We start from the raw sequence: 24641 nt of genomic DNA on the forward strand, positions 1-24641 counted from the left end.
CCAAAGGGACATATTCAGGTAGAACAAACCTCACTTCCCAGAACCATCCTCTGTGGCTGGGTGCAATTCTCAGAGACATGGGTATAATACTGACAACTACCTAATGAGCAAATGCCCCAAATCTGTCCACTATAGAAATGTCAGTGGATGCCAAGTCCAAGTCTAAGAGTGTATGGCTCAAGGTCTCCCAAGTCCAAAGTAAAGGGATGACTGTGCAGGTGAAGAATGCAGTATAATTTAATGGTTAAGTACATTGGCTTTGAAATCAAGTTAAGGATTAAATACTATTTCTGCCATGAAGTTACTCGATTTCTGCATCTCCTAGTTTTCTCACCTATAAGGTGGCAAAAATAATAGTCTTATTGGGTAGTTGTAGACATTAAATGAGATTACATATCAGGCTTCCTAGCTCTTAGCAAGCATTTCACAAATGCCAACTCTCATTATTAATATTATTATATCATTGTTATCAATATGAAGAAGTAAATCTGTAATGGTGTCATGAGAGGCAGTGCATTGGACATAACACACATGTGTTTCAACCTACCTTCTTTTTGTGTATAATATACACGATATACAGGGTAAAATATAATCATCCTGTACTGGGCACTTCGAATGTCGGGACACTGCTTGTTCCCACAGCCTGCAAACACCTGAAGGGTTGTACAAGAAGATGCTAAGCACTCTAGAAATGTCAGCCTGGCGTGAGGCAAAAAATGCTGTGGAGAAAGAGTCCTTTCGCTTAAAATAGAAATTCTGAAGGAAGCCAAATTAATACATGACAAGTTATTGAGTATCCAGTTCTTCTGGAGAAAGAAAAAAGAAATGAAAAGGGGAATTGCTGTTACCAAAATCACATTTCCTTTCTGGTGAAATTCTCCAGCCAAGTTTAGTGCTAACCGAGTAGGCGATTTCACTTCATCACTTCACAAAAGATTTCCAAATTCACTGCAGCAGACACAGCAAAATAAAAATGTTAAATACATCCTGGCTGGGAGGGGACTGAAGCCTCCACGCTCAATCAAAGGTTTGCAATAATAGGATTCATAAAAAAAAAAAAAAGACAGATGGGATTAGAAAATGTTGCAGTGAAGACAAGATGAGCTCACAGCACCAGACTGTCTTTTGTGGACCTGCACAATGATCCCCGAGCCAGACTGGATTAGGAAACCTCTCGACTAGTAGGGGTTCAGAGAGGCCTCCGGTTCCCAGGCACCTTAGGGGAGAGAGCGCTGAAACGATGCATCAGATTTACAGCTGCAGTGACGAAAATATAGAAGTTTTCACCACTGTGATTCCTTCCAAGGGTGAGTAAAATCGTCCTTGACTTCCCTTAAGGGGGCACCTTGCGCAGAGGGTGAGGGCAATCACGTGCTGTTTCACTGCAGTTTTCCCTCAGGTCTCTGAGCTCCGGCCGCTTCTGGGTTTTGATGATATTTGTTGTTGTTTCCGAAAGGGAGGCACATGGATAAACATCAGTCGTTGAGAAACAGTTCATGGGTGGGGGCAGTTAAATATTCCTGTTTCACTTCGTTCAGTAGGGCAGCCCGCTGTGCCGAATGAGAATGACAGCAAGCCATTGTTGGAGGAAACAGATGAAAACAAGTGTCCGGGCAGCTAGATAGATTCTTTCATCTTCTCCAGTGAGCAAATGGGTTCTGAAATGCGAACCATCTGCCTCAGAAGCCTGATTTCTAACTGTGTAGTGAAGTATGAGGAGAAATACTCCCCACAGTGACCCAAAGTCCAATGAATTGGTCAAATAGTGCCCTAACCCGGGCGGGCCTCTCCCCAGACCCCAGCGCCACGCTCCCAAACTTAACCTGGAACCAGAGCCACCAAAAAGTGTGACTTTGTCAGTCCTTGTGTTCCCCGGGGAATGGTGTCCAGGGAGGATGAGAGCCCAGATGACTGCAGGTGCCTGGTGACTGGACAGTTCCCCTGCAAAGCTCTGCCCACTCCGGCGGCCCCCATTCTGTCCCTGCAGCCCCTGTCCTGCTGGGAAAGTCCGGGACTCCAACCCTGGTCTTGTTGTCAGACGTGAATGAAGCAGGCTGGGTGTTTGCTGGTGCTGTGACCCCTGTTCGAACAATTTTTTTTCCCTCGTCAGCCACCAAAAAGGGCCATTGCTGGAGGGGGTAGGGGGATGGGGGAGAGACTCAGCCTGATCACAAAGAGACAGCAAGCAGAACATAAATTAAGCTTGAGACATCTAATGCCGGATAGCCAGAGAGAAAAAAAGAGCTAGGAGTCGGCCCACATGCAGGAGTTGGAACTCTGTCTCTGGAGACTCTGAAACGCACCTGGACAGTCAAGGTGGTCATGACCCTCTGACCCAGCTGTTTCACTTCTCTCTTAAAGGCGGATGCTCTCAGTGGCACTGATGTCGTGGCAGCAAAACTGAGAAGAACCTAAGTTTCCTTGAAGAGGGAAAGGGGTAAAATGGGTGTCCTGATACTATGGAATAGTCCACAGCGAAGGACTAGATCTGGGTGTATGGACACAGATCTCCAAACATCATGTTGAGTGAAAGAAAAGCAGGCCAAAAGTATATGTGTATGATAAGAATGATTAAGTTTGGAAATATAAGACAATACTACATGTTGTTTATGGGGACATATTTGGAGAAAAGTATGAAAACATAAGCTGGAAAGATACAGTTAAAATTAGTGATCTTAGTAGCCCTGGGGGGGGAGAGACGTAGAATTAGGGAAGACATAGGGGATCTAAACTTGCCCTCTAATTTTTTATTACTTTTATATGAGAAGGAAACAAATTGGAAGCAAATGGGAAAATGTTAAAATGTCTATTTTCTGTCATTTTTTTTCCATTTAAAAAATTTTAAAAGAAAAGAATCAAAGCCGAATGGCTGTTTTTAATTTGAAAAGTATTATGCAATTCAGGAGCAATATCATACTTTCATGAATAAAATTATTCAAAACAGGGCCTTTGACTCCATGTGCTTAGCAAAGTGATCAAGAGACTCCCACCATTTTGCACTGTGTGACCTTGAGCAGGCTACTTAACCTCTCTGGGCCTAAGTTTTCACTTTTGTAAAAGGGAGAACTAGAACTCACCTCCTAGGGTTATAATGGGAGAAAAATGAGATATAGAGAAAATATATAAAGCATCTAGAACAGCACCTAGCATGCAGTAAGCACCATTACATACATACAAAGTGATTTCCATTGACTATGTTTGGTCAAAGATAAATATTTAATCCCATATTCCTCTCTTGCCATTTTTATTCACAGCCAAGTATTTATTGGTATTCATGCACATTTCACTGCTCAAGAAGTTGTCCAGAAAAAGAGTATTTGCAGTTTATTTTAGACCAGAAACGGGAGAAGTCTGCCTCTTCCTTCCTGTTTTCCATCTTGCTTCTCCAAAACCATCCTCAGGGAGAGAAGACAGTGCTAGCTTGTCTTATGTCACCACTTATGAGATTGGTAACTCTTTATTACATCTTCACATTTCCTAACTGCAGAAATATAGGTTGGTTTGATTTTATCTAACAAGAGTTATAGTCCACCCTGATATGCCCTTTCCCAAATGCTACTGTGTAGCCATGCTTATTCAATGGGCAATGACCAAAACCTATTCAGAGCACAACGTCAGCCACATGAGCAGTGTTGCCTAGTGGTTGAGAGCATAGACCTTGTACCACCATCGACTGTGCGACTCCAACCTTCAGTAAAGGTTCAGTGTCCCCATCTGTAAAATGGAAAGTGCCTGCACCCTGGCTGAGTAGCTCAGTTAGTTAGAGCATTATCCTAATATGCCAAGGCTGTGGGTTCAATCCTCTGTTGGGACACACAAGAATCACCTAATCACCCAGCCGGTGTGGCTGTGGTTGAGCTTCGACCCATGCACCAAGAGTTTGCCAGTTTGATTCCCAGTCAGGGCACATGCCCAGGTTGTGGGCCAAACCCCCAGTGGGGGGAATGCAGAAGGTGGCAAATCAATGTTCTCTCTCATCGATGTTTTTATCTCTCTCTCCCTCTCCCTTACCCTCTCTCTAAAATCAATAAAGAAAAAATATTTTTTAATTAAAAAGAAGAATCAACCAATGAATGCATAAATAAATGGAACACCAAAATTGATGTTTCTCTCTCTCTCTCCCCCTCTCTAAAATCCATCTATGTATTTTTTAGTTGATATTTTAGAGAGAGAAGAAGGAAGAAAGAGATAGAAACATTGATGTGAGAGAAACATCGATCAGATAGATGCCTCCTACATGCCCCCTACTGGGGATCGAGCCTGAGACCTGGGCATGTGCCCTGACCAGGAATCAAACCAGGACCTCTTAGTCCATGGGATGACGTTCAGTTCATTGAGCCACAATGGCTGGGCAATGAAGAGCACCTACTTCACAGAGTTACTGGGAGGCATGAATGAGGTAAAGCAAATAAGTCATCCACCTAGTAAAGCTTCATGGGGAGCTATTATTACATTTATTATTGTTGTAATATATTCCTTGTATTGGGTCCAACCTACAAGCGATATATATTTTCAGCTGAGCCATCTTAATGTCTCACAAAAACGTAGCCACAGCAAATGTTATGGAGTTTCTTCAGTATTTTAAAGGCACAGGACACAGATCAAGTCTGTAACTGAGGACAAGTGTATATTTCTACTTTCTAGAGAGAGAGAGAGAGAGACCTTTCAGGGAAAGATTTCATAGACACAATTCACAGTAAATACAAAAGATAAAAGCTGTGGTTTTACCCAGAAGTTATACCAGCAGCTATTTCCTGAGGCACACAAAAACAGGCTTAATTCTGGGGTAAACAGTACCACAGTGTTCAAAATAACCTACTTGAGGATAAACAGTGATGGAGAGGGTTAGTGAGGAGAATCGGGGAAAGAGAAAATGGAAAAAGCCCCCGAAAGAGGAACCAATGGAAAGCCACAGTCTCTGGAAGTCACCGCCTATTCCTCCCACCAGCCTTCATCTTGCAGAGAAAGAGGAAAATTGTAATACCCACCATTAGTTCCTGGGAACTTACTCTTCTGAAGATAAATGGAAAAATATCCTCGGGTGAAGATTGAAAAAACAGAAAAGAAAAAGAAAATTCAAATTGTGGTGCAGCTATCACCACTATCCATTTCCAGGACTTTGTCATCATTCCTAACAGAAACTCTGTACCTATTAACTGGCAATTTTCAACCTTTTTCTTCTCATGGCACACATAAACTAATTACTAAAATTCTGCTGCACACCAAAAAGTATATTATATTTTTGACAATCTGACAAAAAGAGGTATAATTTTATTTATTTGCAAAAAATAATAATAGTAGTAATTACCTACCCTTTTTCCTCCAAAGTACCTTTTTAAAAAATCGGGTGCCTATACTTGTACATAAGGATTTCTGGTACCAAGAATTCACCAATCAGACACAACCTTATTATACAACATGAGCGATAAGATGCAACTCTGTTATATAACCTACATATTAATGGTTCAAGACAGGGCATTCACAGGGTGGGTGGAGGGTTGACCAAAAAAGAAAAAGAGAGGGAAAAACGGACAAGAATAAGAATGTGATCATTGCTGGCGGGAGGGGTTTGAGGGGAGGTGGAGGAGGACCTAGGGGGGATAAATGGTGATGGAAGGAGACTTGACTCGGGGTAGTGAACACACAATACAGTGTACAGATGATGTTTTGTGGAACTGTCCACCTGAAACCTTTATAATTTTGTTAAATAGTGTCACCCCCAAAACATTCAATAAAAATGGGGGGAGAGAGGACATTCACATGGGGCAGCTATTGTTGCATTGGCTGTGGTCATTTTTTATTTAACAATCTAAGAGAAAAAGAGGTCAGTGTCCCTAACTAAATAATCGGGTATTGCATGTTTTAAAAATCCTTGTGGCACACCAGTTGAAAATCGCTGCATTAAACAATAATTCCCCGTTTCTTCTTTCCCAGCCCCTGGGAACCTCTATTCCACTTTCTGTCTTTATGAATTTGACTACTCTAGGTATCATATAAATGGACTTATACAATATTTGTCCTTTTGTGTCTAGCTTATTTCACTTAGCTTAATGTCTTCACGTTTCATCTATGTTGCAGTGTATATCAGAATTCCATTCCTTTTTGAGGGTGAATAATATTCTATTGAATGTATAGACTACATTTTATCTATTTATCTGTGATGGACACTTGAGTTGTTTCTACCTTTTGGCTATTGTGAAAAATGCTGCTGTGTGCTTCAGTGCACTCAAACAAGTAACATCGAAAATTGCAATTGCGCCCTGCCTCTTCTTCCCATCCCCCTCCTCTGTGCCCCTGCCTCACCCCAGGTGCAAATCTGCTCAGTTTTGTTACTGTAGCTAATCAGCCTCACAGGTGTTCTCTAAAATCATTCCTTTATCTCTCTTTGCAGTGTCCAGTCCTCCCAGAAGAAGAGTCAAAAGCTCTCAACACCTCTTGACCAAGAATGTAAGGAAACTTCAGTTTTGATCTCTTTTTTGACTTTCATTAAAAAAACATTGTCTAGCTGCTGCTGCTGCTTCTTCTTCTTCTTCTTCTTCTTCTTCTTCTTCTTCTTCTTCTTTCTTCTTTCTTCTTTCCTCTCTCTCTCTCTCTCTCTCTCTCTCTCTCTCTCTCTCTCTCTCTCCCCCCTCTCTCCAGCTCTCAATTAACCAGGAAGGTTTTCTATAGCCCATGTTGTTGCTGCATTCTCCCTCCTCCACTTAACCAGAATAATTGACAAATACCAACCAGAAAGCACATAGCTCTGAGTTAGAACCCTCTATTCTGCCACTTTTCCCAGACACAGATAGTAAATTTCATTTTGTATATACTTTTTTCTTATTTAAACAAAGTCCACAACGTGGGTATAGCATCCCTGACCTAGGTAGGTATTCTATTTTTGGTATTTGTAATGTTCCATTTTTTTCACTATTATAAATAGCAGTGCAAGATTTATTTTAACTGCTAATTGTTTATGAGTTTATTTGTACAAAATATTATTTGGGTGATTAATTCCTTGGTGCATAGGCCTCAAAGGACAATTAATAAGTAAAAGGATAAGAATAGTTTCATCCATCCATCCACCCATCCATTCATTTATCCATCAAATATTTACATTCCTATTATCTGTAAGAGACACTGAGCAACATGGAGAGAAATAATAGTGATTTTTAAAAATGGTTTCTGCTTGCAGTGTTGTCACTTGTGACCCAGAATTCGGAACAGTTGCTAGGCTTGCACCATGCTTTGCTATTTACCTCCAACCTCACCAACACTGGCTTTCACTTTCTGTCTTATCTTTTGCTACTTTAATAAGCATATGCATTACCTTAAGATTAGTTTACATGTCTTCAGAGCCTAATGATGCTGTGAATTTCTCATTTTACTTATATATTTTCTTATATAAAAGCTGTCAATACATCTTTGTACTTTAAAAGATTTATTTTAACTGGTAATTGTTTCCTCTCGGTTATACTGGAATTTCTATTTCTATCACAAGTTTTCATAAAACAACATTTTGATTTTCTATATATCTCAATTTTTAAAAATTTATCCTTCATTAAAAAACAATTTTTAAGTGTCCTTGGAATGAGGTTGGGTTTTAGTCATTGTTGTTTTTATGTCATTTGTTATTACTTTTTTAATATCCAAAGCAGTATGTGCCCATTATAAAATTTGAGACATCATGCTTTGGCTGATGTGGCTCAGTTAGCTGGAGCATCATCCCGTGCACCAAAAGGTGGCAGGTTCGATTCTGGGTCAGGTCTCTCTCTCTCCCTGCCTCTCTCTCTCTCTCTCTCTCTCTCTCTCTCTCTCTCATCAATAAAAATATTTTGAAACATTATGAAGACATAAAATACAGTATTAGTAAATCCTCAGGAGCTGTACAACACAGTAGTTAGGTGTGTAGACTTAGAAGTCGAATTGCCTGAGCTTAAATTCCAGTTCTATCCATTTCTAGCGATCTGGCCTTGAGCAAGTTGCCCAACCATCCTGGGACTCCTTAACATCAAAATGGGGCTAAAAAGATTACACATCTCAAGAACCTCTGGAAGGAGCCAATGATCTAATACCTGTAAAGTGCTTAATCCAGAGCCTGACGTGCTGAGCATGCAATAAGCATTGGTGTTTTTTTAGTAAATATTTCCCACATATTAACACAATTATTATGCTTTATTGCTCGATAACATACTGTTTTGCAATTTTTTTCACTAAGCAATAAATCTTGAAATTGTTTACATGCCAATCAACACATATAGACCTACCTCATTCTTTATAGAGGCTGCATACACAGTATGCCATTGTATGAATGTACCATAATTTTTTACCCAAACCAAATATGAAGTTTTCTTAGATTAATTATTTGACCAAATTGTCAATAAATAGGGTTCCCCATTTTTTCTACTAAAACAATGTCATAAGAAATATTCTTGAACATATTTTTATACTCTTATGTAAATGTTTTAAGGATATATTCATAGATATGAAATTCTGGGTTATCAAACTAAACATGTGCTCCTTAAACTTACACAACTTATATGTCAATTATGTCTCAAAAAAAAAAAAAGAAAGAAAGAAAATGCTCAAAGAATAAGAACATTGAAAAAATTATATAGCCATTGCCAAATTCTAAGCAACTATATTTTAAAAGTACCTTTACCAGAACACCTGAGCCAATACTGTATGGCATATGTTGTTAATCTTTGACAATCTAATAGGTGAACATATCGTACTGTTTGCATTTCTTTAATACCATTCATCTTTTTATAGATTTTATTTTACGTTTTACTCTGAGTTCCTTAATCATGTCTTTTGCCCAATTTTTTCTGTCAGTTGTATATCTTTTTAAAATAACTTTTGCAAATATTTTATATATTAAGAAAGAAAAGAGATTTCAATGAATGGAAATTGTTTAGTCGTGGTGATTCCTGAAAACGTAAGCCCACCCTCTAATAGAAAAATGCTCCTGCCTTTTAAGGAGCAGCGAGTGTTAACAAAATGGAAAGGGAAACAGTTGTTTGTAGGTAATTTGGAGTTTAAGAAAAGTTTCACAACAGATGTTTCAGTCAAGGCCTTGAGTTTGGCATTACCTTGGATTTGAAGGAACCACAACTCATTTATAACTCAGGGATGATCCCATGGAAATTAGGAATATGTAATTCTCAACCAAGTTCTTGCCTTGAATTTCTACACTTAAACAATATTCCTGTCTGAATCACTCCTTATACCAATAACTCCTGGCTAGAGCAATGGTTACAAAAACTTTTATAATGGTTTAGTCAGTGTGGCTTAGGGGGTTGAGCATCATCCCTTGCACCAAGAGGTCACCATGTGTGTCCCAATGCCCGGTAAGGAGCGTGCAGGAGGCAGCTGATGTTTCTATCTTTCCCTCTCCCTTCCTCTCTATCTAAACATTAATAAAAATATATTTTTTTTAAAAAACTTTTAAAATGGAAACTAAATCACTCTACTTTCTAAAACAAAGTTCTCAGGGGACTTAAAACCTAAACAAAGGAGTCAATTCTGAGTGGTGGAGGTGAAGCAACATGGACGAGAGATACACAAAGCCACCAAAACCCGGGCAGAGCCTCCTGGAATATCCAGCTGACTTCAGCCAGGCACTGTAACCATGCTCTCAGGTTTCCTGGGAGTGGAAAATTTTGAGAAAGATTGTTATGTTTTATGGCTTATGACTTTCCCTCTCTAAAATATTTTTACCCAGAGAAAAAAATGACTCAAGAATCTCAAGAATATGAATAACTTACATATCAAAATTGCTTTTGATTAAAAAAAATCAGAAGCCAAGGTCTTGTCTGCAAATATGCAGTCTTCCTCCAGGTGAGAACTTCTCAGTGCCCTCTGACCTTTGAGTTCTCCTTTGAATTTCTGATTTCCCCTCACAGCCTGACTCATTCTTTGCTTATAAAACTCAGCTCAGCCGTACAGAACATTCAAATTAGAAAAGACAGAAAAGGCCTCTTAGCCTACCTAAGAGGGGGAAAGGGAAGCCCACAGAAGAAAGAGTTGGCTCTGTTCTCTTGTTTCCTCATCCAACTGGCTCTTGGCTCCCCTTTGAGTTCCTGAGAAAATGATTCATATTTTGCAACTGCTCTAATGTACCAATGTTTACAACTGCCTTTGTCCTGAAATTCTAATTTGTGTCTATTCTCATTTCTTTGGCTACCATGTGGATGTCAGGTTCCTTCCTTTACAAATGCTTCTTTCCTTTCTGAACCATCCCTAGTGTTACAGTTTCCCCTCTCTCTGGACTCCTCTTAAGTTCCATTTTTTTCTGAACCCAGGGTACAGCCACAGATTGTTCCTTCTCTGGAAAGTCTCTCTGGTCTCCCTCCCCCCTTGAATTCTTAGGCGATTTTATTGATATCCTGATCAGACTGATGCCACCAACATCATAAAAGTAGCTCAAAGGAATGAATTTACACGAAGGTGCGAGTCAATTAGGACTCTCGCTCAGTACAGTGGAGGCCCTGCCACTGTGATTCACAGCCCCTTCATAATAAGCAGCAGGACTCCATCACGAAAGATGGAGAAATGCGATTGCAAATGTCACATTCTCCCCAGATTTCAACCTTGCGGAGGAGGGATTTGTCTGGTGATCTGCTGGTTTTTCAAAACGCACTGAGCAATCAACTGCACTGGAAAGTTTTTATCTGGATGTAGGTACTTCTATGGCTCTGACAGAGAGCACTCAAGAGTCATCAAACCACAGCTCTTGTCCTGGCTCTGCCCCTTAGAGCACATGAAGGCACATGTCCTGGTGTGGCCTAGCACACTGCCCTGGAGCCCTCTCAGAGCCTCTGTTATTGTGGGAAATTAGAACCAAGTACAAGGCCAGCTACAAAAGGGAAATCTTCTGAGCTGGGCCCCTCTCCTCTGTCCTTTCCTGCTGTTGACATCCTTTTGGAGGGGTTGGAGAAGATACCCTAAAGGGGCACTTGGCCCTAAGTCATAATCTGGGAAGGAACCAGCCTCATCTCCCCCACCACCCCAGGAAACCTCCTACATCTAGTGATGGGCTGAGCAGCTACTACCTCTCTGCTCTCTCCCTCCCCAATCTCTTCCCCCAGCCACAGGACAGAGAAGGGATGATGGAGGTGGTGGTTCTTGTTCCTGACATGGAACATTTGCTTCCCTTTCAGAGGAGGGAGTGCTGGGTCTGCCCCCTGGGCTCCTCAGGCTGTCACATCCTGCCTTACTTTCCCCATCTACAAAGTGGGTCTGAAAGCTCACCAGTCCTCAATCCTCCTTCCTGAGAGGCATGCTGAAGGAATGAAAATACAATCAGAAATACTTGCAACGGGAAGTCAACAGCAGAGAGCCCTACAAGTGTCACACAATGGGAGCCAGGTCTTTCCTATTGGACCCGGAGACTCATATTCCGGGGGAGGGCCCTTCTGTCAACCAGTCCATGTGTCAGGGGAATGGGACTCTGAACTAGCATCACTCCAGGAAATTCCAGTGTTCCAGGTGACGTCATGGCGGAGGGCAGTGCTAAAGGGAAGGGAAGGGGGAGAGCAGAGATGTAAGTGCGGGGTGCTGAGTGCAGACTACACACTGCTGTGTCTCGGGCCCCAGTGCGCTGGTGTCAATGGAGGTGCTGCCCCGGCCAGCACTGAAGGCTCGTGAGAACAGAAACACCCCCTGCTGCAGTGCCCAGAGGAGAAAGGACTAATCCTAAATGCTCCTGGATTATCAGCTCTCTCCAAAGGCACAGAGTGAATAAATTTGGATCCTAAAATGGGCCTGAGCAGAGTTCATCTTCTACCTCAGATAAAACCAAATTTGGGATATATTAATTTTCTAAGCAAAGGACTGTTTGTGGTAAACTGAGGCAAAGAGTGACAGCCGCCCTTATTTTCCTCTGTGGGAGACATGAACTGTTCTCAGATGCTGTAGGTAAATACAGGGGTAGGCAAGGTAGGTTTACGGTTGTGAGTATGTGAAACACGGAGTTTATTCTTGTATTATTATTTATTAATTTGTATTTTTCCATACAAACAACTGTAAACCTGCTTTTGCCCATTCCTGTATGTGGCGTGAACTAAAAGAGCAAGCTGTGCTATTAAAATTTCTGCTAATGACAAGCATTTGCTATGCCCCAATACAACCAGGGCAGAGAGGGATATCTCTTCCCACACAACCACAGTGTCAAAACTGAGGGCTGAACTCAGGTCTGCCCAAACCAAACCAGTATGTTCTTCATCACTGACAATCTGACAGGAGAAAAAACAATTATTGTTTTACTTAGGAATATTGTTCGGCATATTTTTTTAATTTGATTTCTTTTTAAGAGAGAGAAGAAGGGAGAGAGAGAAAAACACTGATTTGTTGTTCCACCTCCTTATGCATTCATTGGTTGATTCTTGCATGTGCCCTGACTGAGGATAAACCCGAACTGGTATCGAGATGATGCTCTACCCAGCTGAGCTACCTGGCCGGGGCATACGGCCGCTTTTCATGTTTATTGGCCATTTGTATTTTTATTGTCGATTGTCAAATCATGTTTTTTCCCCATTTTTCTATATTCTTCCTCTTTATTGATTTGTAAAAGTTCTAGGTACATAGGAATAATTCCCCGTTGTAAGTAACAAATGTTATATTGAACCATATTGTAGTGTTTGAGATTTTGTGGGGGTAGGTTTTAACACACATCTTTGATCCTTCTGGTATTCATTTTGGTATAAGAAGTACGGGCAGGGCCCTGGCCGGTTTGGCTCAGCGGTTAGAGTGTTGGCCTGCGGTCCGGAGAGACCCGGGTTTGGTTCCCACTAAGGGCAGGTACCTCGGTTGCAGTTTGTCCCCAGCCCTGGTTGGTCGTGCGGGTGGCAGCCACTCAATGTGTCCCTTTCACATCGATGTTTCTCTCTCTCTCTCTCTTCCTCTCTCTCCCTCCCACTCTATCTAAACAAAAAATGGAAAAATGTCCTCAGGTGAGGATAAAAAAAAAAAGAAGTATGGGCAGGGATCCATTTGCCCCAGTGGCCTGACATTTATTCCAACAATATTTATTTATTTATTATTATTATTTTTAATCTTCACCCGAGGATATTTTTCTATTTATCTTCAGATAGAGTGGGAGGGAAGGAGAGAGAGAGAGAAACATAAATGTGAGAGGGACACATCGACTGGTTGCCTCCTGCATGACCCTGACCAAGACTGGGGACGAACCACAACTGAGGTATGTGCCCTTGACCAGAATCAAACCCAACTCTTTGGTCCGCCGGCCGTTGCTCCAACCACTGAGCCAAAGCATCCAGGGCGATTCCAACAATATTTATTAAAGATCCAATTGTTGCCTGGCCAGTGTGGCTCACTGAGCATTGACCCATGCACCAAGAGGTCGCCGGATCAATTCCTGGTCAGGGCACATGCCCAAGTTGTAGGCCAAATCCCCAGTAGGGGGCATGCAGGAGGTGGCCAATTGATGTTCTCTCTCATTGATGTGTGTGTCTCTCTCTCCCTCTCCCTTCCTCTCTAAAATCAATAAAGTAAAAATCCAATTACTCTCCACTCAGTTGAAATCTCACCTTATTATGATATTTTAGATTCAGTCTTTTTTGCTTCACATCCTCCAAAAGTAACACCACTGTTACATGTGGACAACTCAGGAGGATCTGTCAAAGTCTGGTTTGTAGGGCTGAGATAGGTCCACCTCACTCACAGGTAACTGTGTACCCAGGAAATGGCACAGGACGTGTCCTCCCAGGGTGTCTGCGGAGGGGAGGAACAAGTGAATCAGTAAATGCAAACCTCAGAGCAGCTGCCGTAGAATAGTGAAGGTTCCAACCAGCTTCAAAGGAGTGAAGAAATTCAGAATGAATGATCCCGTGTCCAGAATAGGTATAAAAATAAGCACTATAGGAGCCCAAAACTGCTAAGTTTCCCTTTGTCACTCTAGGTAATAAGATATTATTTGTCTCAAGATTTTACACTTAAATTTTTAATGACTTAGCTCTAGCTGGTATAGCTAATTTGGTTGAACCATGTCCCATGCACCAAAAGGGTATTGGTTCAATTCCCAGTCAGGGCACACACCCAGGTTTCAGGTTTGATCCCTGGTCGGGGTGAGTATACCGATAGGTGTTTCTCTCTCACACTGATGTTTTTCTCTCCTCTCTCTCCCTTCCTCTCTCTCTAAAATCAATACCAATGTATTTTTAAATTTCTTCAATGATTTAAATATTTTATTATAATATTTGAGGTCCGTGTTGGTGAGCCTGACAAAAGGGGTATTTGCCCTTAATGTACTTACAAAAATACACGTTCAGTAAGTGATCATTACAGAAAACAGCCTAGCATTTAGCATTCTGTTCTAGCTTACCCGGATTTCCACTTACCAGGCCACACATAGGGACCTTCATCTCCCAGCACTACTTGACACGGGGATTCTGCAAGGTGGAGGAGCACCCCAGAGCGGTGCCCACTCTGTCTTGCCAGTAGCTTCTTTCTTTATAACAATCTGAGAGTCAGTTGGGCCCCAAGTCCTCTCCCTAAATCTTCCTTCTGCTTGCCCCTCCCCCCCAAAAAAGCTGTCCTCACCAGGAACAAGGGCATCCACTTAGCTGCAAAGACTGTAAGACCACAATTTCCAGGACCAGCCTCATTTCAAATAACATGTCCTATTGTCAAACCATGTCAGGCCAGGGTACAGGTGCCAGCCCTGATTTTTGGCCTGGTGGCCCAGGATCCTGACTCTGTGACAGAACTGCTGGTGAGGGACCTCCAGAGCCCTCATTTTTCTGCACCATGGCACCACTGGACATTCTGAAGCTCAAACAGCTGTTTCTGGCCAGTGTGCCCATGTTCTTCAGCGTTCCTAGCATTAGATGGAGTAAGGATGGCTCCAAAACATGCTTGCTGGCACAAGATCCATCTGCTAAGCTGCAGTCCTGGCTGGGCCATGGATCCCCAGATCTAATTTGGAGAACAAGCTGACTGTCCTTCCTCCTTCCGGCAGGTGGTGATTGAGTCAGACCTGTACCCTTCCCGGCCCCTGGAGCTGCTACCACGTCGCAGTGACCGCTGCGAAACTGAGGGCCACAGGTTGGGCTGGCTCCAGAGTTCTCGGCAGCAGGGACCCCACCCCACCAAGACCCCAGCCAGGACCCCTGCCAAGACGCCTTCCAGAACGGGTATGTGTGTCCTGACCCCTGTTCCCGGTACCTCCCTCAGGGACAATGACTCACTTAGAGCAGCAGCCGAAGTATCTTTGTCCTGGCTTGTGGTTTGTCTGACTGCACTGTGGTCCTCCCTGGTGTCCTCGTCACACCAGGTGAGTGAAGCACCTGTGTCGTGGGGACTACCCTTCCCCCCAATACATACTGTTTCCACTCTGGGTGCACCTGTTCTCAGACCCCAGCTACAGCAGCCCCACACAGCACCTTCTACCTATGAACCTTGCTTCTGGTGTGTATGGTGAGCAAAGATGCTTTCATGAACCTTCTTGCTCCACAAGAAGCCCTGCTGGATTCAGGAGATGAAAGTGATTATGCTCTGGGGGAGAGAAAATTCATGACTCATACAGCAGAAGAAGCCTACCATATTTATTTTACAGGCAGTGTGTATGTAATTATACAGACTCTTTATAAACAACCATCTTAAAATCTCACCATCTTAAATTTGAATGACTTAGGCTACTTCAACAATCCATAACAAGAATTTGGGGACAAATTTGTTTTGAAGGCTGGAAACAATATAGTCTTACCTTTCACACCATGTTTATAAAGGACTTCCACCTCAAGCAGTCAAGCAAGTAACTTCCTCTAGCTTGCTGAAGTTTGTGATGGTATTTGCCTTTAATTACTGGTTTAGGTTATTTCTGTTATGCCCACAGCCTGAAGTTATTCATATTTTAACTCCAAAAATACACATTAGAATGTCTGGGATGTTCTTCTCAAAGCCTTTGTGTGCCAACAATTTTATTTTGAAATAAGACTCCATTGAGTATGTCCCTTCATCCATCCATCTTCTCCAAGGTTTCTTTGATTGCTAACACCCCAATCCTGTTTTTATGATCCTACTACAAGAGTGCACAAACCAATCTATATTCTCCAGTTGAGGTGATTACATATGCACATATGCCTGTAGAATGAAAGCATTAGGAAAACCACAATCTGCCTTGCAAATTAAGAGGACATACATTTTTTCTGTGTCTATATATAGGTGAGTGGGTGGGGGCATGTGTGTGTAGAAAGGGAAAAGAGAATATCTTCACTACAAAATCCTAAAGTGAATTTAGAGCCATGTTTCTCAAATTTAGTGTGCAAAAGAGTCGCCTGAGAATCTTTGTGCAGATTCCAATTCAGTAAGACTGAGTAAGGCCCCAGATTTCATGTTTCTAATAAGCTTCCAGATGATGCTGAGGGTCCTGTTCTGAGGACAACATGTTGATTAGCAAGGATTTGGAGATGATTTCGTGGGTGGTTCTCAAATTGGGGTCCTCAGAGCAGCAGAATCATCTGGGAACTTGCTAGAAATGCAAATGTTGGGTCCCAACCAAATTATTGAATCATTAATTCTGGGATGGGGTCCAGAAATCTGTATTTTAACAGTCCCACCCCAGGTGATTCTAATGCCCACTGAAGGCAGAGAACTACTGCTCTATTGCACCCACCTTGCCACCTTACAGAAAAGGAAGCCGAAACCATGGAAACGGTGTGACCTACCCAATGTCATACTGCTCATCAGGAACAGAACTGAGATTAAATCTCAGATCTGATTTCCTAGCTAAAGCCTCTTCCCCCTGGAGACTAATGTCTTCCTACCTGTGTGGTTGTAGGCATTTCCTTCCTTCCTAAGTAGTTTACAGAAGCTTGGACAACCCAAGTCAGTGTTCTGTTCTGAAAGAGGAGCCAGCCCAACATGTGACAGTCAGCTCATGCAGGGAATGTGTAGTTGGTTTAGAAGGAAAAAAAAGATTGAGCTGGGTGTCGATTGAAACTTCAGCTCCCCGAATCTGATAGATTCTAGAGGGGGTGGGAGAGAGGGCGGGTTTCTGAACCAAAGCCAGAGCCCAGGGCTCTCCCCGGGAAGAATTGGCCCGGCCTTGGGCATTGGGACTTCTCTCCTCCCATCAGAGGACGGGTGTCTCCAGGGATCTCAGATCTGGGGACTTGTTTCTTCTCTGAGCTACGGGAGAAATTCCTGGGTGCTGTGGCCTTCTCGTGCGAGAAGAAGATTCCCTGAGGAATCTTGGATATTGCCGTATTCGGAAGGCAGGGGCCTAGCTGGAAATGCTCTCACCATGAGCCCTTGAGCAGGTGAGCCTCAGGTGCCTGGGAAGGGGACCACCCCACCGCCTGGGCCTGGGAGAATCGGTTACCAGTGGAATCTCAGGCACCTCCAAATCAACTTTTTCAAACAGAACTCATCTTCCTCATGCAACCCTCTCTTCCTTTCTCAGCTGGGGCCACTGTCCATCTTTCCGGCAAGCTGCTGGGATGTTCTCCCTAACACCCCTTTCCTTCTCACCCCCACTCCACACACCATGTCAGTTCCTAGATATGTCTCATCTCTCCCTCTGGAACCTACCTCGGGCTACCTGGACTCAATGTCCCTTCATCATCTTTTGTGTGTAGTAGCCAACCCTCGCCCTCAGCCACCAGTCCCCCTCCCTCTATGAGGCTACCAGAAGGGTCCTTCTAAAGCTGAAACCTGCCTCTGCCATTCCTCTACTGTAAACACTGTGTCCTCACCACCTGCAACCACCCATACTGTGCCCAAGGCCCTCCAGGACCTGCTAACATCTCCTGGGCCACTTCCTGTGACACTCCTGTCCCTGTCAGTCCATACACAGGGCAGCCCTGAGCTGCTGTGTGATACCGTGACCACTCCCTTATGTACTATTTCCCTGGACCTTTGCTGGCAGTCTTCTCTCTGCAGATCACCCTCCTTGTATCTGTCCACCTGGCAAACTCCTCCCAGTCTAGGCTAGGGGGGTTCCGGGTCTATTTCTCCAGCCCTACAAGACCAACAAGGGCAGTTTGCCATCCCTGAGATCTTTACCAGCTTTGTTAAAATTGTTATGTATTACTAAAGCCTCAATATTCTCATCCAGATTTACAATAGCTAAGATCTGGAAACAGCCCAAGTGTCCATCAATAGATGAGTGGATAAAAAAGCAGAGGTTCATGTACACAATGGAATACTATGCAGCTGTAAGAAAGAAAGATCTCTTATCCTTTGAGACAACATGGAGGGACCTGGAGAGTATTATCCTAAGTGAAATAAGCCAAGCAGAGAAAGACAAATATCACATGATCTCACTTATTTGTGGAATATAATGAACAAAACAAATTGATGAACAAAATAGATCCAGAGACGTAGAAGTAGGGTACAGACTGACATACCTCAGAAGGGGGGGGGGGGTAAACCACAGAACTTATATGCATGTATGCATAACCGATGGACATAGACACCAAAGCTGGGGACAGAGTGGGGGAGAGGGGATAGGGAGAAGGGTGTCAATGGGGGGAAAAGGAGAAACATCTGTAACAAAAATAAATTCTCATCCAGAAAGTGGGGACTATGATGACACCTACCTGTCAGGGTCGTGGTGAGGATTAAATCAAACAATGTGAGTGTGTTTTACACTCAGCCCAGTATCTGATACAGTACATACTCAAAATATGAGCTGCATCATTACTTATGCCAGAGCACTGCACATCATGGTTTGATCTTGGTAGTCTTGTAACTTTGTTTAGCTGGCATGGAGATGTTTTCCTGGGGTGGGGATGCTTTATTTCTATATGCTGTAGTGTGATAGGGTGGGGCTCATTCTGGAATGTATTGGGTGTCTAGGGGCAGAAAGGTAAATAATTGATCAGAGCTATAAAGACTTAACTCTAATAACGTCTGTGATCTGGTTCCTTAGGAAGGAAGCAGATGCTGAAGGCACATTCTCTGAGCACCTTCTTTCTAGGCTGTAGTTCTTGCCCCTGAAAGAGCATCAGTTGCCCTGCTGCCTGATCCGACTGCCTAGTACAAGGCCTTTAGAAATTCCTGGCTTGTCATAAAAAAGAATGAAATCTTACCTTTTCATTGGATGGACCTAGATGGTTTTACGCTCAGTGAAATAAGTCAGATAGAGAAAGACAAATACCATATGATATCACTTATATGTGGAATCTAAAGAGCAAAATAAACAAATAAACAAAATAGACAAAGAGAACAGACTGACAGCTGTCAGAGGGGAGTGGGTTGAGGGGCTGGTGAAAAAAAAAAAAAGGTAAAGAGATTATAAAGTTCAAACTGGTAGTTACAGAATAGTCACAGGGATATAAATGACAGCATAGGGAATATATTTAACAATACCGATAACTATGTGTGGAGCCATGTGGGTACCTGAAACATTGGAGGATCACTCTGTAAAGTACATAAGTTTCCAACAACTATGCTATACATCTGAAACTCACACAGAATAATATTGAATGTAAACTGTGATTTAAAAATGAGATAGATAGATAGATAGATAGATAATTTTTTTAAAAAAAGGAAGAAATTCCCGGCTTTACTAATTGACACAGACCCCAGGGAGGCGGTACAGAGTGCACTACGTCATGTGTCCTTCATTCACCTTTGCAGTGGGGATTGCTGAACCCAAACCATCAAGTCTGTGTGGGACTCGAGCCTATGGGAAGTCTTTGGTGAGTATATAAGCCTGGGTGGTTGTGCCTGTGGTGCCCTGTCTGTGCCATGACAAGAGACTGAGGGTCCTTCGGGCTCGTTCTGAGGGTTGTAGAAAAGCAGGCCCCCACCATCTGTCGGCTTGCGGCAAACTCCTGGCTGCTGTTGTCTTTCTGTCCAGAAATTCAGCTCTTAGGCAAACAGAAGAAGGTGCTACCTAGTGGACATCTCAAACATGGGGCGAAGCAGCATTTCTGTAGCTGGCTCCTCCTGCCAGAGGGAAATGCCTGACTAATTCCCAAGGGCAGCTGCGGGGGAGAGAGATGGGAGGGGTCTCGAGCGCTGTGAAAACACACAGCTCCGGTCCTCTCAGGATGAGATGCCGCTGGAGGGCATCTGCTGCAGCTCAGGTTCTCTGCAAGCCGACTGAGGTTTGGGGTGTAGAGTAGAGATACACAGCAGGGATCAATACCTGTGACAGGAGAAGGGTGGCAGGCTTTGGCCTTGCCACACAGGCCCGATCCCTCTCGATGGGAGCTCTGGGGCAAGTGTTGCCCATCAGGGTTGTCCTCAATTGGGCCCCAAGGGCCAGGTCTTTACGTTTCCTCCTCGCCCTATCACAGCATGTGGGGTGCCCCAGGAGGGCATGACCTCGGACAAGGTGGCCTTTCTGCAGCTGAGACATACCTGAGGGAGCTGAGAGCCCTCTGTTGCCTCCAGAAGTCGAGCGGCATGTCCTTCTCTGAAGAGGGACCATCAGGTGGCGCATGTCCAGGTCAAACTCAGAGTCACCCTGAAAAAAATACATCTCCTGATTCTCTTTCTGGGCATGAACATGGGCACCTCGGGTTAGCACGGTAGGGGGAAGGGTCATGGTTGGAGGTTGGTTGGCTCGGGCACCCTGTGCTCATTGCCACGTGAGAACTCGAAGAGATCCGACACCTTGTCTGGCCCAGCCCCTCGTCCTTACAGCACAAATTGTACAGAGAGGTGAGCACTTTGCTCCTCTGAGCAGATCTAACCTAAGTATCTTGTTAAGTTCTCCCGATCCTAGGAACATCACACAATGGGCCAGGATGAGGCAAGCTGTTCTGTCAGGAGCCCCTTGTCCCATCCAAGCACTCAGGGGAAACAGAACAGCTGGGCCATTGCCACAGACGGAAGGTTGTCAGGCTGTGACAGCTCAAACAGCTAGGTTCAGTCAAACCCAGGGGAAGACAGACACTAAAGGGAAGAGGGAGCTCACAGCCTGGATCACTGGCCCCAAGCCTGGGGCTGGGCTCAGACGGTGCCTTTGGCAGAGAGGTAGCTGCAGCTGGGAGGCCAGAGCAGGTTGGGTGGGATAGGGTGGTGATGGGGACACAGTTACAAAGGGCAGGGCAATAACAATGCAGAGGACAAAGTGGCAGCATGAGTCACCCTTTTCTCTGGGCCTGAGGCAGTGGGGCTGGGGTCCTGCAACTCATCAGAGGCTGGAGAGCAACCCAGAGCTCGCACAGCTACATCTGATTCAACGCTGAAATCACCGGAGGACATCAGACTAAGCAGAGGGGAAGAAGGCAGGGTGGGTATATGGTCCCCCGGGCTGTTGGCAGGATGGGGAGGGAGAGCTCCCTGGAGGCCACAAGGTGGCACAGTAACTCTGCCCACAACCTCTGGCCAGCTCAGGAGAGGAGGGGGAGGTGAATCGTGGTGTCCTCGACCTGGAATTTCTCAGCAATTCCAGGAATACGGTGAGCTTAAGCCACCAGCGGGCCTTGGGTGGAGGAAACAAAGCAGTTCAGTCCAGAGAGGGAAGGAAACCCGAATGAAGATGCAGAGCGGGCGTGAGCACTGGGAAAGGCAGGAGTGGCCCCGCTGGGACAGGAACTGCTGACACCAGTGGGGGTGACAGAAAGCGGAGCTGAGTAGATAAGGTGGAGGGGGGGGTCTGTGGAGCCTTGAAGAGCAGGCTGCAGAGGTGGCCCCACACATCCAGGAAGGACCTGGGGTGTGTGTCAGGTCTGGCTGGAAACCAGGCCCCGGCTGACTGGCCCTGAAGGCTGCAGCAGAGGAAATGGAGAGGGTGGCAGAAATCCAGGCAGTAATTCAAAGCAAGGACCTGCATGATTTGACAATAAAGGGGACCCAGCAAGGGGAGTGTGAGGGGGACAGAGTTTTCAGTTAAGATTGAGTTGCTGTCTCTCAAGTTTCTTCTCCAGGTGGGGCTCCAGGACTAGCAGCACTTAGGAACTTGTTAGAAATGGGAATTCTCTGGCCCACATCAGACCTACTGAATCGGCACCCGGGTGGGCCCGGCACAGTGCTCACAAGCCCAACGGGGCAGTCTGATACCCACCCAAGAGTAAAGACTATTGCCCTGGGTTGGTGGTGGTTCAGTTTAGCCACCCCCTTTCAAATGGCTCGAGTTGTGCCGGGCTGGGACCATGGTTACAACCTCACACTCTCTTCCCCTGCCTTACCACGCAGATTCCCCCAGTGGCCCGGATCTCAGTGAAAGCCCCCGCGGCTGTCCTGGAGGTGGCAGCCCCCGGCTCAGAGAACAGAGCTGTTCCAACAAGAGGGTAAGCGCTGTGCCCCTCAGCCCACTGCCTTCGAGATGCCCCACCTGCTCCGGGCCTGCAGCAGAAGAGTAACAGGTGGCCTGGTTGACAGACTCTCAAGATACTAACAGAGAATCCACACCAGCTGCAAATTCCCTCTTAATGAGGGCAATAATCCTGGGTAACTGTTTCCCTAGGATGAAGCTGAAGTGTGCTTGATGATTTCCACTTCATTAACGCCACTCTTTAGACTTGGAGAACCGTCATTTGGAGGATTTTTGGTTAATTAGATAAATGTAATCACAGGACATAGTGAGAGCCTCTGGTAAGCATACTGAGGTCAGAAATGCCTCCTGAATTAGGTTCAGGGCCCCTGCCCAAAGCTAACGAAGTATGTAAGATACAAAGGTTTGAAACCAAATTTTACCCCCAAGTTACATTACCTCTGATCCAGAGCCAGCAGCTAGAGTCACAGGAGTGGGTAACCCCCAGCAGCCCCCCACAGCCCCCTGGGTGGGCAGCAGTCTTAAAGTCAGTTCATCTTGTCCACTTATGTCCCACCACTGTCCCCCGTGCTGCAGGGGCAGTCAAGTGGAGCTGCTTGCCTGGCACCCACTGCCTGTTATGACTTTGGGGAAATTATTTAGACCTCAATGTCCTCATTTATTAAAAAAAAAAAAAAAAACCCAACCAAAAAAAGTGAGGATTATAATGGCACTCTTCTGGAGGGATATTTTGAGGTTGAATGAGGTAATGTGTAAAGAGCTTAGCATAAACCGTTGCTAACATTTTTCAAGAAACGTACAATCTAGTAGTGAGAAAGACATGTACTCAGGAACATGTTAGTTGTGGACATGTGAGGGACCATAGGCTAAAGTATCAACCTGAGTGGTGCACATCTTGAACACTGTGGAAGTCCAAGAGTAAACAGACCAGTGCAAAGCCCCTTTTAGATAGAAGGAAGCCATCCTGGAAGACTTATAAAAACCAATCACTCAATATATTGGGATCTAGTTGGAGAAAACTAAGACAATTGTTTGGATTGTATTAAATTCTAGGAGCAAATTGTTCTCAGCAGTGATGACTTGTGGTGACTGCTGGAGTAAGCCAGCAAAACCTTACTATGCCGCAACAGAGTCCGACCCTACCAGTCCACATAGCTGCATCGCAAAGGGATCCACATGGATCCTTTCTCTCTAAGCTCAGACATTCTCATTTCAATTTGTTCCTGGGCCCTGGCTGTTCACAAGTAAGGCCATTTCTTTCACCTACGGAGAGAAGGTGGGGAGAGAAATGAATGTTTATGGAGGCCTACTATGCACCAGATGCTTTATTTTCTCATTTTCCTCCTCACAATAGCCCCATGAGTTAGATGAAATTACCCTCACTTTGCACATGAGGAAAGAGGCTGCCTGAGGTTAAATCACTTGCCTGAGGTCACACAGTGCACGGGGGATAGGATTCAGCCCAGGGCTCAAGCTCTTTCAGTAGCCAGTGCTCCGGGACATCCACCCTTTCCAGCAAGATTGTCTGTGCGGAGGTGGGAGGGGCGGGAACGTGAAGGTGGAACAAGAGTAGAATTTGAGGTCCATAAACCAGTGTGCCCAAGGCCACCTCCTTCCCTCACCCTATCTGATGATCCCCCTGGGGGAGTCATTCCTTCACAGGTCCCAACAGTGACCCTCCCTCCTAGGCACAGGGTGTGCGAGTAGGGGAAGAATAAGAGCACAGGCCATTCTTCTTCAGAGCAAAAACAAACTCTGGTTCAGTGAAGTGACTGCCCTCCCCACTCAGCCCTGGGTTTTCTTTAGATCCAGACACCTCAAGAAGATGACGGAAGAGTATCCAACCCTTCCCCAGGGAGCAGAAGCCTCCCTACCACTGACAGGAAGTGCGTCCTGCAGCATCCCCAGCATCCTCCGGAAAATGTGGATGAGGCATAAGAAGAAGTCCGACTACGTGGGAGCTACCAACAGCGCCTTTGAGGCCGACTAAAGAGGGCCTTCCCCAAGTGCCCTGAGTTGGTGATAGTTCACTGCTCAGAGGGAGAAAGCTGGTTGAAATGGGGCCACACTTACTTCTGCAAGTAGCTGGTACAAACACATCGCCCTCCCTTACTTCCCGATCACCCGACTTAGAACGCATGCAAGGATCTTCCCTCGAAGGCAAAAGAAGACTGTTCCTTCTTAGAATCGCTAAAGGCCCTGGTCTGAAAGTGACTTTGGGAAGCCATAAGTTTACATCCTTATTTTTAAGCAAAACCACACCAAAATAAAATTGTCCCAACTCATTTTAAAGACCTCCAAGGAAGGAAGAGGGTGATTTTTTCCATCTTCCTTGTGAATCATTCTAATGTGTGTGATTTCTGGTATAATTGTAAGAGCTTGGTATTTGATGCCCTTGTAAAACACAATGGTTCCTACTCTTTCTGTTGTCACATTTATTTAATCTTGACAAGGTAGGATTTTTAAT

At 44.6% G+C, this 24641-nt stretch overlaps 1 protein-coding gene across 1 annotated transcript; it reads left to right on the top strand.

Annotated features, from left to right (window-relative positions):
• Nucleotides 1–1084: 1084 nt before the first annotated feature.
• On the top strand, nucleotides 1085–24641 carry VXN (vexin). Its single transcript, XM_036264159.1, has 6 exons — nucleotides 1085–1307; nucleotides 6392–6447; nucleotides 14960–15134; nucleotides 19585–19646; nucleotides 22096–22190; nucleotides 23981–24641. The coding sequence occupies exons 1-6, from the start codon at nucleotides 1241–1243 to the stop codon at nucleotides 24162–24164; spliced, it is 639 nt and encodes a 212-aa protein (XP_036120052.1). The 5' UTR covers nucleotides 1085–1240; the 3' UTR covers nucleotides 24165–24641.

The sequence above is a fragment of the Molossus molossus genome, unplaced genomic scaffold, assembly GCF_014108415.1.
Source record: "Molossus molossus isolate mMolMol1 unplaced genomic scaffold, mMolMol1.p scaffold_m16_p_16, whole genome shotgun sequence".
In the NCBI taxonomy this organism is placed as follows: Eukaryota; Metazoa; Chordata; class Mammalia; order Chiroptera; family Molossidae; genus Molossus; species Molossus molossus.